Consider the following 14,981-nt stretch of genomic DNA (forward strand, 5'->3'; position numbering starts at 1 on the left):
AGTCGACTTGGAGATACCAGACGCTGATGGGGAGCCCCGGGTCGAGGCCACTCCAGGACACAGGTGCCAGGTGGGCACAGCCAGGTGGGCGGGAGAAGACACAGGAAAGGCCACTGGCATCCACTGCCGACTGGGGAGGCAAGCGTGGAATGCAAGGAGACAGAGGCAGGCTGGAGTCAGGCACCTTCCTTTTCAGCATGGTGCCCGGATTACAAGTGGAATGACCAGCATCTTTCTGCCTGCCCCAAACCACCCAGGATTTGGGTGACGATCTGGGATTAGAGGCACATTCAGGTGAATCTAGCAAACACCTGTTGTTCTAGTGTTAATCACCCTTCCGGGTGAACAAGGGGCCTACTTAAAATATAACACACCGCCCGCCCCCCCCCTTAGTGGGACTAGCCTGGTGAGGACACTGAATCACCTTTCTTGCCCTGGAAGAACGCCATCTCGCAGGGAAGGGCAGGTGTAAATACCTCGAAAACCTTTTTTGGAATCCCTGCTGCTGTTCCAAATGCAGCAAAGCAGGAGTTTCTCCAACATGATTTTAGCTTGTTTGTGGCTAGGGGCCTGTTACTCTGACCCCGTCTTCCCCCCGTCACTGCGCCAACACATTAGCACAGTGTCAAGCACAGGATAGATGTTAAACAAGCATCTGTGGACCTGAACTGTGGCCAGTGCTGCTTATGGAGACAGAAGCCCGGAGCACTCTGCTTCCAGACGGCGGAGGAACCCCGCCCTGGCCTCCCACCCGGCTGGCCCAGGGCGACTCTCCAGTGACTGCTGTCTTTCCCGGTTTCCCCCTCTGTGGGCAGAAAGGATGTCTCTGGCCCCTGCCCATCCTGAAGTTTTAGATGTGGCTGCAGTCCTCAAAGCTGAGCCCCTGGGTACACTGAGACATTCCCACCATGGCCCTCGCAGGCATACCGTAGGATGAACTCCCCTCCCTTCAGCCCCTTCCCCATATTACCTTGTGAATCAGGTCAAAACTTCACCGACCCACCACCAGCTACCAGATAGGATTTAATTTTTGTTTTAGACCAATGTCCCAGTAGGCATTGTCTTCCTCCCAGACTGACCCCCCCCTCCCCGCCACAACACTGCCTGTGATCTCTTTGAGGAAAATTCTTCCGAGGGCATTTTCCTCAGAGCCCTGTCAGTACTTCTTCCAAAAGAATTAGCAAAATGGGGGTAGGGAGGAGATTGACCCTTGACGGTGAGTCAGGTAGGGGCTCCTGATCATTCTTTGCCCTCTTTGGTCCTGGGGAAATGGGCCCAGCATTGCTTCCCTTGGGTGATGGGAATGTTTCCACGGACACCAAAGGTCTTTTCCTCTGCCTTCCCTCTTGTGTTGGAAAAGCGCTGGCATCCCTAAGCCCTGTAGCCAATGAGTGTGGCTCTAACAATGGCCAGTGACCGGGCGAGCTGCTTCATGATTTGGGACCTCAAGGCTTCGTGACAGTGAGCTGTCCCCACCATACCACTAAGAACCCAAAGCCTCTGGACATCCAAGGAAGATGTCAATAGGAGACCAGGAACATTCAGATCGTCTTCATGACCTACCTATGGGCCTCTGGGAGCCTCGCACAGAAAACGGAACTCAGAACGCATAAACTGAAAAATAGCCTCAAGGAATTTAGGCTAATCCATGTCCTCTTTGGAAATATGGCAGGACCATGGTGGTAACGACAAAAGGTATTAAGACGAAGAGGTGGAAAGGAATTAACAGGTTAGACTGGAGAAGGAGTGAGGTAAATAAGGAGCAGGAAGACGTGACTGAGAAGGGTAAAGGAGAGGGGAGCCAAGGCAGGTCAGAGAGAGGACGTCTCCCAGGCACAGAGCAGCTCGGGTACAGCCTCTCAGAGTGGGACCGAAAGAGAGAGAGGGGGAAGTGGCTTCTCTCTGGAAGATGCAACGGAGAATAGCGAAGGGGGTACCTACCCAGACAAAGAGACCCAGCAGCTCCTCAGGGCTTTGGGCAAACAGAAGAACAATTCAGTGCACAGAAATCCTGAGAAACAAGTTTTTTTTTTTTTTTTTTCCGCAAAGCGCATTTCAGCCCTCTAACCCAATAGTTCCTGCCCTTCAGAGATCCTTCAGACATGATAGGGGTTAAGATTTAGGTGGCATCTACAGAAACTGGCCGGAGGATCAGGCAGTCACCTACCCTAAGTGGCTGGCCCAGGCAGGAGAGAGATGGGAGAGGACCCCTTGGCACAGTCTTTAATCTGGTCCTGCAAAGTCCCTGCCCATTTTCTGTTGAGTGGACAGCACGTGACCAGACTGACAAAGCACAACCTGTTGAGGAAAGAGCTGCATACCCTAAGTCCACCCCAGCCCAGCCCAGGGCGTGGGGCAAGGCCGGGTGGAGCCAAGTTGAAAGGTCATGAAAGGGACAAGGAACTTGAACCACCTGAGGAGGGGAAGAGGTCCCCAGTGTCCATCTCTAAGACAGGTTCTAGACAGGACTAGTCTCTGAGGAAAACTTAAAACCAGCCTAGTGAGGGCTAATTTAAGGACTATAGGCTCACAGCATGAAATCCATTTAAATTGTTTGAGTCAGGCCAGGTCTGAGTGTTGTGTCTCAGCCAACCTTTGTAGTAATCTATGTAGAAGCAAACCAGAGGGTATGGTGACCCAGAGCCCCAACCCACTGTTAGGTACACACACTTGGGACCCTTACTGAGAGTCTAGAATCTGCTCCAGGAATCCTTGCTCTCTAATATAAAAGATGCAAGGTTTTGGAGCAGAGGAGGTGGCTCCCGGCAGCCTCAACTTAGTAGCCAGGAAAGCCCCCAGCCCCTCCCAATCCCTGCCCAGGACCAGGCTGACTTGTGGGGCAGACTGCTGCTGAAAGTACCCCCACCCCCACCACTCTGTTGTGGCCCTGGGAGGGACTGCTAACCTGGAAGGTCCGGACAGGGAACTTGACCCCGGCCTGGTTCTCAGCATGGCTCCTGACCAGCTCTGTGACCCAGGGAGAGAGAGACAACTTAACCTCTCTCTGGTTAACAGGCTTCCTATAAAACTGGAAGAAACAGCCCATGTCACAACCTGAGGGGGCGGCATCAGCTAAAAGTGCTTGTGAAAGCATTCTCCAATGCTCAGAGACACTGTGAAAAAAAGAGCCAAGGTCTCTGTGGCCTGCTTCCTTGTGTGGCAATTGGCCTCGGCTCTGTCCCTTCCTCTGGAAAACTTCAGAAAGCATCAGGTGACCAAACCCTAGAATCAGACCCTGGACCCTCATGGGGTCACCAGCCAAGGGAGAGAATGCTTTTGTTTAGCAAGGGCCACACAGCCTCTTAGTCACCACGCCTCAGACAGCTTGTGGAGTTGGGTTTCTGGGTACCATCACATGTCTTGGGAAGTAGAGGTAAAATGGAAAAGACTAGAAGGAAAAGGGAAAGATGGAGGGAGATCAGGGCTTGGTGTAGAATCAATGCCCACTGTTCTCAAGGCCCAGCCCTGACCCATCTTGGAGTCACAGGGCAAGACTACACAGAGCTGAGGCCAGAGGACAAGCCCAGAGCTCCTAAGTGGAGGTGACCTTGGGCTCAGGGCTTCCAAAATAACAGGAAAGATAATCAGAGGTCTTAAACCCTTCACTGAAACACCTCCAACCCCTAGAAACAATAGAGATGACAGGCCAAGGACTCAGGGCCACAAGTTAGAACCAGTGCCTCTATGAGGCACCTGGGTGGCTCAGTTGGTTAACCCTCCAACTTTGACTCAGGTCGTGATCTTGCGGTTCATGAGTTCAAGCCCCACGTCAGGCATGCCGTGCTGACAGCTCAGAGCCTGGAGCCTCCTTCGGATTCTATGTCTTCCTCTTTCTCTGCCCCTTCCCGCTCGCGCTCTCAAAAATAAACATTAAAAAGAAAAAAAAATTAAAAAAAGAAACAGTGCCTGTGTTTGTGTACACACCTATCTGTTGATGACAGTCACTACCAGACACCTAAGAAAAGGACAGTATGAGAGCCCCGGACAAGAGCCTGAAAACCACCACAGGAAAACAGCATCCAAATGAAAAGTCTTTCTAGGATGGGGTTGAGCAGGACAATGTAGTTCCTTAGGAGTGAGATCAGACTGGCACAGGCCCTCCCGGTTACTGTGGCCATGTGTATTCTCCGGCTCATTGGGACACTGCACGGTAACAGATCATAAAACTGTACCGTGGGGTGGGCTAGATGTGCAGGAGGCAGCCTTCTGCACATACAGCGCGAGCAACCTCACACACGGCTGGCTGGGTGTGGTCTGCACAAACTGGTTCTCGGAGGCCAAATCCTTACCTCCTTTGTTCACAAGACGTAAGAAAAAGACTGCTTTCTTTCTGCTGATCTCAATAGCGAAGGGGATGAAGGCACTGCCCCGCCAAGTCAAAATCGCAGTCACTCTGAGTGTCAGTGTTAATGGAGGGAAGCAGGCAGCCGGATTACTGGAAACAAGAAGATCATTCCCACATACCTTTGAAAAGAATTACGTGATTTGTTTTACAGAACTAGCACCACATTTTGCTCAGTAGTTGAGGCCATGACTAAAAGCCGGCTTATGCTTCCCGAGCCCAGAGTGACTGTGGGATCATGAACCGCCAGTGTTCAGGGTGGGCGCTCTGCCCAGCAGGACATCAGCAGTGAGCCCACAGGGAAGTGCAGATCAAGGGGACCTCTGTGACTCAACAGCCAGACAAAGATGGTCAGAGTTCTTCAGCGAGTCTGGAGTTCCCTCTCTCCTGGTCTTACTGAATGTTGACGCATCATTTTAAACTTCAAACTGCACAGCACATCTAGCAAGTAGCTCTTGAATCTCTTTTTGTTAAAGGGTGGGGAGCCCATCATCCAAATGGATGAGAACATCTATGTTTAAAGAAAGATAAACAAGAGACCAATAAAAATGGTTACCTGTGCAGGGTGGGGGAGGGGAGCAAGTCTTTTTGTTGGACTTTTGAAATCACACACATTTATTATCTCTTCAAAAAAGCAAAGGCATTTTTAAAGTTGGAAGGCGACTGTGTAAAGTGGCTGATGGCAGAGCTGCTCTGGCAGAAGGCAGTGGGAGGGGTGGTGGGCAGAGCCCAATCTTTTATTTGACGGTGGGGGAAATTAAAGCCCGGGGAGCTGGCTAGCTCTCTGGGTCTTTCTTTGCAGAAGACATATTCAGAAAGGGCTAAATATACTCACCCAAAGAAACAGAACACCCAATCCTTTGGAAAGATTTATTTTTCATTAAAAAATAAAAGTTATCTTAACATATCTGCATTGCAGCTTCAGGGATTGCAACTCGAAAAAGCAAGAAAAACAAGGCTTAGCCGTTCTCAGGTCACCTGACATCTTGTAATGGGTACAAAGGCACACGAGTCTTCAAACAAACTTTATTCAGAAACAATTCTAATAACAGAACTCCCTTCCCCCAACTTTTCTTTGCCCTCACCACCCCCATCCCCCCCCCCCCAAAAAAACAACCAAAAACATTAAATTCTCTTTTAAAACTACAGAAATAAGTGCTGAGTCAGCAAGGAAGCCAGGCATGCTGCCCAAGCTCCTCCATCTCTCTCTGCCTGCACGCCGGGCTGCCCAGAGGCTGGCAGGGAGAGACTGAGAGCAGTCCTCTGCCACGCCAGGGTGGGGCTCGCGACGTGGGCAGGCCTCTTGCACTCAGCCCCGAAGCCACCACCCCAGTGGGGGCAGGCAGTTCCAAGGCACTGTCTCCCTCCATCAAGGGCATCCCGTGGCTAAAGCAGCCTTTCAGGAAGAGAAAGGCCTAAGGCAAGCCAAGTCTTCATCAAACGCTTGTGATGAAAACCACTGAGACCCATGGGGGAGAGGGGGATGCAGATCTCTGGTCCCCCCATGTTTACCAGGCTTTGGGAAGCAGTTCCCTATTCTCTCTGCCTTCTCTCTTTCCATTCCTCCCCGTCTCCCCCTTCCCCCCAAAGAGTTTTATTTTAGCTTGATGGTGGGGGTTCCGAAGAGGCTACTGGCAACTCTTGGGGCTGGCCTGGGGGCTCTGGAACCTCTAAGGGGACATCGCATGCTTTTGCTTCCTGTGTGTCACAGAGGTCCTCCTGCCCCTGGGAGGGTGCAAGGCGCTCCTGGCTCTGGGCCTGGCTGTTCATCTTCTCTTCAGCTTCAATCTCTTCTGAGGTGGGGATGGAGTTCTTCTTGGGACGACCTTTGGGTTTTGTGGGTGCTTCCTGTCCACCTTTAAGAACCTACATGGGAGAAAAGGATGGTAATTACACCTAATAAAGTACTTCCTCCCTCTGCTTTCCCATTCGAGAGCATCTATACCACCTGTTCCCAGCAGTGATGGCCTGGCAAAAAGGATTTTCAACCTGTCACCTCTAAGGGTATAAAGACATCCTCATTCTTTAAATGTTCATTACACACTTTCCATCAATATTACATATCTTGGCATTAAATAAAATGATCACAAACACATTTAAAAAATCCAACTTCAACAGTAAGGAAAGAAATAAAAAATTAAAATATTACTGCAGTTATCTATCAAGTTGACAAGTTAAAAGAAAAAGACAGTATTCATAGCAAGCAGGAAGAGACATATTCATACTCTAGTGTGGAAGTGTAAAAGGTACAACCTTCTCAAAAGGCAATCTGAGAATTCAAATCAAAAGTCTTCAAATGTGTACACTTTGACATAGAAATTCCACTTCTAGTAATCAAGCCTAAGGAAATCATCAAAGAACTGAGGTAAAGATTGATCTGTAAAAAATGTTCATCAAAGAATTGGTTTTAACAGCAAAAACAGGGGAATATACTTTAAATTTCTGATCTCTAATTGGGTAGATAATTACAGTATATCCCGAACAGAGAATACTTGATAATCATTACAGTTCTTATGTAGGAGAATGTTTAATAACATGGGAAATATTATTAATATGCTTTTGTGGAAAACGGGCTATAACCCAGCATAATCCAATCTGGAAGACAGACAACTATATATCACCTTGTTTGCAGTGTCATGTTCATCAATAATTATTAAATTTTTTCTTAGTTTTTTTGTATCTTCTAACTTTTTAAACAATAATCACATATTTTTGTAATCAGAAAAAAATGTAATACAGAATTGTATTTATAAAGAACTTATCAAACTTAACACCCCAAAAACATAACCCAGTGAAAAAATGGGCAAAAGACATGAACAGACACTTTTCCAAAGACGACATCCAGATGGCCAATAGACACACGAAAAAGTGCTCAGCATCACTCATCATGAGGGAAATGCAAATCAAAACCACAATGAGATACCACCCCACACCTGTCAGAATGGATAAAATGAGTAACGCAGGCAACAACAGATACTGGCGAGGATGCGGAGAAAGAGGAACCCTTTTGCACTGTTGGTGGGAATGCAAACTGGAGCAGCCACTCTGGAAAACAGTATGGAGGTTCCTGAAAAACTTAAAAACAGAGCTACTCTACAACCCAACAACTGCATTACTACTTATTTATCCAAAGGATACAGGAGTGCTGTTTCAAGGGGGCACGCACGTCCCAATGTTTACAGCACTATNCCTGTCAGAATGACTGAAATTAACAGCTCAGGAAACAATAGGTGTTGGTGAGGATGCAGAGAAAGGGGAACACTCTTACACTGCTGGTGGTAATGCAAACTGGAGCAGCCACTCTGGAAAACAGTATGGAGGTTCCTGAAAAACTTAAAAACAGAGCTACTCTACAACCCAACAACTGCATTACTACTTATTTATCCAAAGGATACAGGAGTGCTGTTTCAAGGGGGCACGCACGTCCCAATGTTTACAGCACTATCAACCATAGCCAAAGTATGGGAAGAGCCCAAATGTCCACTGATTGGTGAATGGATAAAGAAGAGCAAGAATTTTTCCTGAATGGCAGGTTTCCTCATTCCAGAACAGGCCTCCCACCTTCCTCACCTGGTTAATTCATGTTAGACAGTGTTTCTCCTGGGAGCCTTCCCTGACCTCCCACATCTGAGTCCAACACCCTCCACCATATGTCCTATGAGCTCTTACACTCCCTCCATGAGAACACTTTTCATAAACCACTGTCACTGCATGTTTACTTGCCTGTCCCTCCCACTCAGCCCCTGCACGTAGTAGGCTTTCAATAACTGGTATTGAACAACAAGCCTTTCCCTAGAGGTGAAGAAAGATATAAAGCAAGCAAAATAAAAGTACCCCTAAATGGCCTTTATTGATCTCGCACATTTATTATCCCAGTATGTGATGTCCATGGGGGTACCATGACTTATGAAGGGGTAACTCTAAAAATATCTATATGTTACTTTAGAATATAAAGACAGTCCTTCTTCCACTGGCTCTGAACTCTGGTATGGTTTAGCTGGTGATTTTCTGGGCAGCTAGTGAGAAGGGCTTCAGGAGGACCTAGATTAACATGGGTAATTAGGAGCAAAATAAATTTTTGCTACATATATAACTAGCTTACTCTTACCTACTATAGTTGAACAGAGGCTCCTTAAAGGTAAATCCTGCATCTATCCCTTGCTTCAGGCTCAACTAAGTCTATGCAGTCACTGAATACTTACTGACTCTTTCCTTTAAGAGAACAACAGGGCCTCCAGGTGCCGAAATGTAAGACTGAATGTTGTTATCCAACAAACCATAGGCTCGTTTTTAAAAACAAAACAAAACAAAACAGCTTTACTGAGATATAATTCACATACCATACACTTCATCCACTCATACTGACAATTTTATGATTTTTAGTACAGTCAGAATTGTACAACTATCACCAGAATCCAACTGTAGAACATTTCATTGCCCCCCAAAAAGAAAGCCCATACCCATTAACAGTCACTCTACATTTCTCCCCAGTCCCTGTTCTCCAATCCTAGGCCAACAACTGATCTGTCTTCTGTTTCTACAAATTTTCCTATTCTGGACATTTCATATGAAGTAAGTTACACAGTATAGCATCCTTTGTGACTGGCTTCTTTTCAGTGAGCATAATGTTTTCAAGGGTCATCCAGGTTGAAGCATCTTCAATATTTCAATTCCTTTTTATGGCCAACTAATATCCACTGTAGGGATATGCCACATTCCATTTGCCCATTCATCAGTCGACAGACAATCGGGTTGCTTCTACCTTTTGGCTGCCGTGAATAGTGCTTCCATGAAGATGGGTATAGAAGTATCTGTTCACTTCTTTTGGGTATATGCCTACAAGTGGAATTGCTAGTCATTCAGTAATTACATTTTTTTTGAGGAATTTCCAGACTTGTTATCTAAAGCAGCTACACCACGCCAATCAGCAGTATATGAAGGTTCTGGTTCTCCATATACTCACCAATACTTGATATTCTAGCTTCCTGATTACAGTCATCCTGGGGGTAGGAAGTGGTATCCTGTGGGTATGAGTTGCACTTCCCTGATGACTAATGAGATTGGGCATCTTTTCCTGTGCTTATAGGCCAGCTATGTATCTGTTTAGAAGAAGAATCCTTTAGAAGAATCCTTTGCCCATTTGAAAATTTGGTTGTCTTTTTATTATTGAGTTGTAAGAGCTTCTTATAGAACATTCTGGATACAAGTCCATTATCAGATATAAGATTTGCAAATGCATTCTTTTGTTCTGTGTGTTGTCTTTTTGCTTTCTTGAGGATGTCCTTCGCAGCACAAAGGTTTTCAATTTTGATGAAGCCCAGTTTATTTTCTCTTTTGTTGCGTGTGCTTTTGGTGTGCGAAGCGGGTTTTGCCGAATCCAAGGCTCTGCATACTTACTCTTAAATTTTCTTCTAAGAGTTTTACAGTCTTAGCTTTTACATTTAGGTCTGTGGTTCGAGTTATTTTTTGTATATGGCATGAGGAAACCCATTAGTTCTCACTAAACACCTCCTTCTCTCTGGGAATCTGCTTGGCCACCGCACTTTCCACACAAACAGCTAATGCGCAGATATGAAGGGGACCTCTAACAAGGAAGAGATGCTGACAGAATCCACCTCTGGGGAGAAGGCGTCCCTATATATTCCTTTTCGTATTAGTCAGCATCTGATTTTTAATTCAGTCTGTGTGCAGGCTGTTGAAAGCACCAGATGTGCCAAGATGGAATTGACATGTTGAAAGCAGCTCCACTTGGTATGAAAGAGGTTATACAAAATTAAGTTGCCCCATCTAGTAATCAAGTTATAAAAGGGCAGGTCTAAGGAAGCCACCTAATTGGCAAAAGAAAGTCCAGCCCAGCAATTAGAGAACACCACCCACACAACTTGGATAGACCCCACCTGGCTGTTTTCCTACTGCATGAAAAAATAACAAAATAAAAACAATCAGACCATTTTCTAAACGGAATAAGACATTCCAGCACAAGCAACAATTAGGAGGTAACTACCCTCTTGGCTGCTTCCTGCACTCGACCTCTGCCCCGCCCCCCTTCCCAGCACACTCAGGTGTAATTATCTCACAACCACCTCACACCAGGAGCTACACATTCTCATGCACCCTGTGGCCCTCCTCCGTGGATCCCTCCTTCCCACTTACTCCTAAAGCCAATTTCGTCCCCTCGGTTGGGAGAGTCCAGACAACTCACTGCACTCGAGGTCACATGCCTCTCAGAAAAACAGCTAGCACACCACCTATGCCTATTAGCTGTGCCTGCTGCCAGTCTCCCTCAGAACTCTAAAACTAGACATTCAAATGTTCTGTTGCTGAAGACGTCAGGACAGGCCTCTGTTTCCTTCCTGAGGTGCCTGGGTCAGGGACAGGCAGTTTGACAGCAGAGCATGGAATGGCAAAGTAGGGAGGAACCTTCTACCTCCTCCATTACTCAGACAGGAAACCCAGCAGGCAGAAGTAGTTTGTCATGGTCAAAGAGCAAGCCAAGGGCAGGGCTGGATTTGAACACAAAACCCTGCCCATTTGACTTAATACTCATCGTGCATAATGTATGAAGGATACCTAAAACGTGCCGCTGCTCTTTTTTTTTTTTTAACTGTTTGTTTTTGAGCGAGAGAACGAGTGCAAGCAGGGGAGAGGCAGAGAGAGGACAGAGGATCTGAAGTGGGCTCTGCACTGACAGCAGCAAGCCTAACACGGGGCTTGACCTCACAAACTGGGAGATCACAACTTGAGCCAAAATCGGACTGAGCCGCCCAGGTGCCCTGTGCTGCTGTTATTTCTAGTATTTATCTGCAGTTACGCAGTTTCCCATCAGACCCTGGGCCACAGACTCATTAACTGGGGAGCTTTGGCCCATTCTTCTCTGTCTGCAGCTCTCTGGAGCAGTGAGAGTCTGCTAAACGGACGACGGTTCCCATGCAGCTGAGAATCAAGTTCAGATTCTCTAGCACAAATCTCTTCCCAGCACCTTGTTCAGCAGCCTTTCTGTCCCTGAAGGCGTAGCGCTACCTCAAGCAGGGCCCCAAACACGAAGGCCCTGATTGGGAGACAGCCCAGCAAGTGCTCAGTGAGAAAGAACAAACAGCCAGGATTGCTTTCATCCAAAAGAAATGTTCAGGGCCCCTGGGAATTTCAGCTTGTGTCTCCTGGCCTCCGAAAGCATGGAGAGGTAAATAAGGAGGAGAAGGAAGGTGGCAGCTAACATTTCTCAGCTGCATACTATGCAGCAGGCACAGTGGTAAGAGCTTTACAGGGATTAGCTCAGTAACACCACAAGCCTATAAGGTACATATGTATTAGGCATTGTACTAATGAGGAAACAGGCGCACAGAGGCACAGAGGTTAAGTAACCCGCTCAAGATTACATAGACAGTACTTGGTAGCCATTTCATGGAACTGTTGATTATCTGTAGACTTGCTGATGATGGCGCATGGTATGTGGCCCACCCAATTCTGGGACCGGGGCAGGAAGGCGGAATTCATTTGGATCCTCTCACAGAACAGAATTGCGTGTTAGAGCTGAAAGAGATGACTGAATAATGAGGCACTTTCAGTCTGTTGCAAAACATTCTGGGTCCTCCTAGAACTAGAGCCAAAGAGAAATGGAATGGAGGGTGAGCGTCCCATCTAATGTGCAAGATTAAATTTACCCAACCCGCTATAGGTTACAAATGCTGACCGGTAAAAACTAGTCAGAGATGCTTATCTGGCCTCTGGCAGCACTATCCCTGGCTGCCTTGTGAATAACTCGGAATCAAGTGCTAATCTTTTTCCAGTTCCAATTAGGTTACTAGCCTTGAGACATCTTTATTACCCAATTAGCTTTTTCTTTTCCTCCCAGGACTTGAAGAGATAGCCTTGAAAGAGTTTTACCAGGAAAACATATGAGGCAAGCAGGCTCGCAACAATGCCTCGCTGTACTGGGGGAGGCAGAATTCAGACCCACAAACCTAGCAGCAACCCTTTCTCTCATTTTAGCTCTGGCCACTCTGAAGTGGTTCCAGTGATCCAAGGATTTCTGCCCGTGATACCCTTCCCACCTTCGCCTGGCCCCACTTCTATTCATCCACTAAAACCAACTTAGGCGGCACCTCTTCCGTGAAGCCCTCCCTCCTCTATCCTGATTTGGAACCCAGTAAATCCCACTGTTGGCCCTGATCACCCTGAATAATTACTAGTTTTACAGGTCGGTCTCCTTCTACTTGACTGAGTATCTTGTTCTAATTTTATTTTGGAACGGACACGTTCATGACTTACCTTTGCATCTCCACTGCCTGGTGCTCCAATATATGCTCAATAAATAACTGGTAAACAGAGAGCTTGGTGCTCTTGCTTCCTAAAAGGACCTGAATGTAGTGGGCCTGTGGCATGCTGAGGTGAAATCTGCAATTTACTTCCATCTTGCCTTATACGGATATATATGGATAGCCCTCCACAACCAGCTCACACTGCGCCCGTAGCACAGTGGCTAGTGAACAGCAAGTGATGTCAGAGACAAAGGCACACGCTTGTCCCAGAGGCATCGGGTGGTGCTGGCCAGGGACGGCAAGCTGTCAATTCATTAACCGTCTGACTCATACAGAGATTGCTGATAACCGATTTCAACAATGCCTCTGCCACTCAGGAAACATTGATTTCCATGACGATGATTGACGAGGAAGGAGGTGGGTGGCAGACTTGCCCAAAGTCAGCCAGGGAGGGACAGGCATGGGAACTTGGCCCAGAGTTTCTAACTCCCAGATCTGGTTCTTTCCGAGCTCAGTCCCCCGGGAGGTTTCTGCCATCATTTTCATGTGTGTGTTAGCCTTCTCGAGGTTTTGGGATGACACAGATTCAATTGAATCCCATTTACCTTGCAGCTTGTCCCGGCACCCTTCTTACATACCTGTCCTCTGAACTCCTGTGGGCTTATACACTGCCAGTAATTATAATTCGTTATCATGTGCTCCCTGGCTGCTTCCTGGACCTCGATTCCCCAGCTAGATCACAAATGCCACGAAGGCAGGCTAACGTCTTATTTCGTTACTTCCCACAGTGCTGAGGACAAGGCATGGCTCGCAAGAGATGCTAACACACATGTGTTGATTCACTCAGTGTATGTGTGTTTGTATATTCAGTGACACTCCGTGAGCCATGCTGCCTCTACTTTCATGAACATCCTTTCCTTTCGGGCTCAGGCCTCCCCAGAGGAAATGATAAGATTTGCCCAGGAATTCCCTTCCAGGAATATAATAAATGCTGCCTTGTTGGCTTTTTTAAAAAAAATGTTTCCCATTAATATTAATTTACATTGTATTTCTTTTTCTCGTTGTTAGTAGACAATGGCAAGAACTAAAGTTTTCAGAAAAAAAATTACTGAATGTCAACCAAGCAGGCCTGGGCCCCCTGGTCCATGCCACAAGAGAAAGGATCAGTCAGATTCACTCAGGACTGACACAGGCCCAGGTCCCAGGGTTCTGAGGATTACAATTCTGAGGTTTCTGGGTATAACCGGTCCCTAAAGAAAATAGCAGGCTGCTTCCCACCCTCTTCTCCCAGCTCACCTCTTTTCTCTGGGCTTTGACCTTTTCCCTCGCGGTTTACAAAACTGGAAAAGAAACACTTAAGTACTTGGGGAAGCTTGGATTTAACACATCTTTCAAAAAAATCTTTTTTTTTTGAAAGGTGAACTATTAGGAAGTGGAGTTCCTCAAAATATAGAGATGTAGATTTGTTTTCATGGGTTTGTTTCGAGAGATGTTTATGCATTTCAAAACCAAAGATGGAATGAGTCATTAGCTAGGTAGTAAAGCAGTATTCAGGAAACTGTAGTCCTTACATCAAGTGCATCAGAGGAAACTGCGAGCTTGTTAACACACACATTCTCAGCCCTGTCACAGATCTCTGCAACCAAGGGGTAGGGAAGCGCCTAGAGTTCTGCATTTTTACCTGCTACCCAGGTTACTCGGACACCCACTAAAGTTTGAGAATCACTGCATTACAGGATACAGAGCTACAGGAACAGATGGGTCCTATATGTCATTATAAACAAAGAGTACTGACTTCTATTCTTAGCTACTGGTGGGAAGGGGAAGGAAGTTCTTTGAAAAGGCTAGCAGGTGGGGTTAAAACTAGCAACTGAGAAGCTTGTGGGCTTTCTTTTATTTCTAAGGAAACTGTGAAAAAGAATATCCTTCTGGTCAGGAAATCCAGGTCAGGAGGAATGGCTTATCTGACTGTTCAAACTGCCTCCCCCAACAGCCAGCATCACGGAAGGTCTCACACTCTCTGGAGTCCAAACCACCAAATGGTCCTTCCTGCCTCCTTACCAGGCCTGTAGAAGGATTTTTCCCATCATAATGGGTACATGGTAAGACTCACTGTCTTCTTTCTTACCATTTTCTTCCACTTCATCCTGCGGTTCTGATACCAAGTCTTCACCTGTAGTTGAGTGAGTCCCAGGGACTGGGCCAGGTCCAACCTAGAAGGCATGAGATGCAAAGGAAGGATGATAAGGAAGGAGGGAAAGGGCAGTAGAGATAGGGTCCTTTGACCAGCTCTGGGAACTACTATCAACATGTGGATGTCCCCCCTTAAATCAGTTCTTCCCCAAAAAGCTCTACTTTCCTTCTAAGAATCTCATGGATGA

General features: G+C 46.8%; 1 protein-coding gene across 1 annotated transcript in view; it reads right to left on the minus strand.

Annotated features, from left to right (window-relative positions):
- Positions 1–5,198: 5,198 nt before the first annotated feature.
- The window catches only part of BARX2 (BARX homeobox 2), a 76,284-nt gene continuing 66,501 nt past the window's right edge, over positions 5,199–14,981 (minus strand). Inside the window, exons 3-4 of the mRNA XM_077756480.1 lie at positions 14,729–14,813; positions 5,199–6,208 (exon numbers count right to left, since the gene is read on the minus strand). Of these exons, the coding sequence (XP_077612606.1) occupies positions 5,942–6,208; positions 14,729–14,813 (352 nt within the window). The 3' untranslated portion in view covers positions 5,199–5,941. The remainder of the gene's footprint in view (positions 6,209–14,728; positions 14,814–14,981) is intronic.

The sequence above is a fragment of the Crocuta crocuta genome, unplaced genomic scaffold, assembly GCF_008692635.1.
Source record: "Crocuta crocuta isolate KB4526 unplaced genomic scaffold, BGI_CrCroc_1.0 scaffold172, whole genome shotgun sequence".
Lineage (NCBI taxonomy): Eukaryota > Metazoa > Chordata > Mammalia > Carnivora > Hyaenidae > Crocuta > Crocuta crocuta.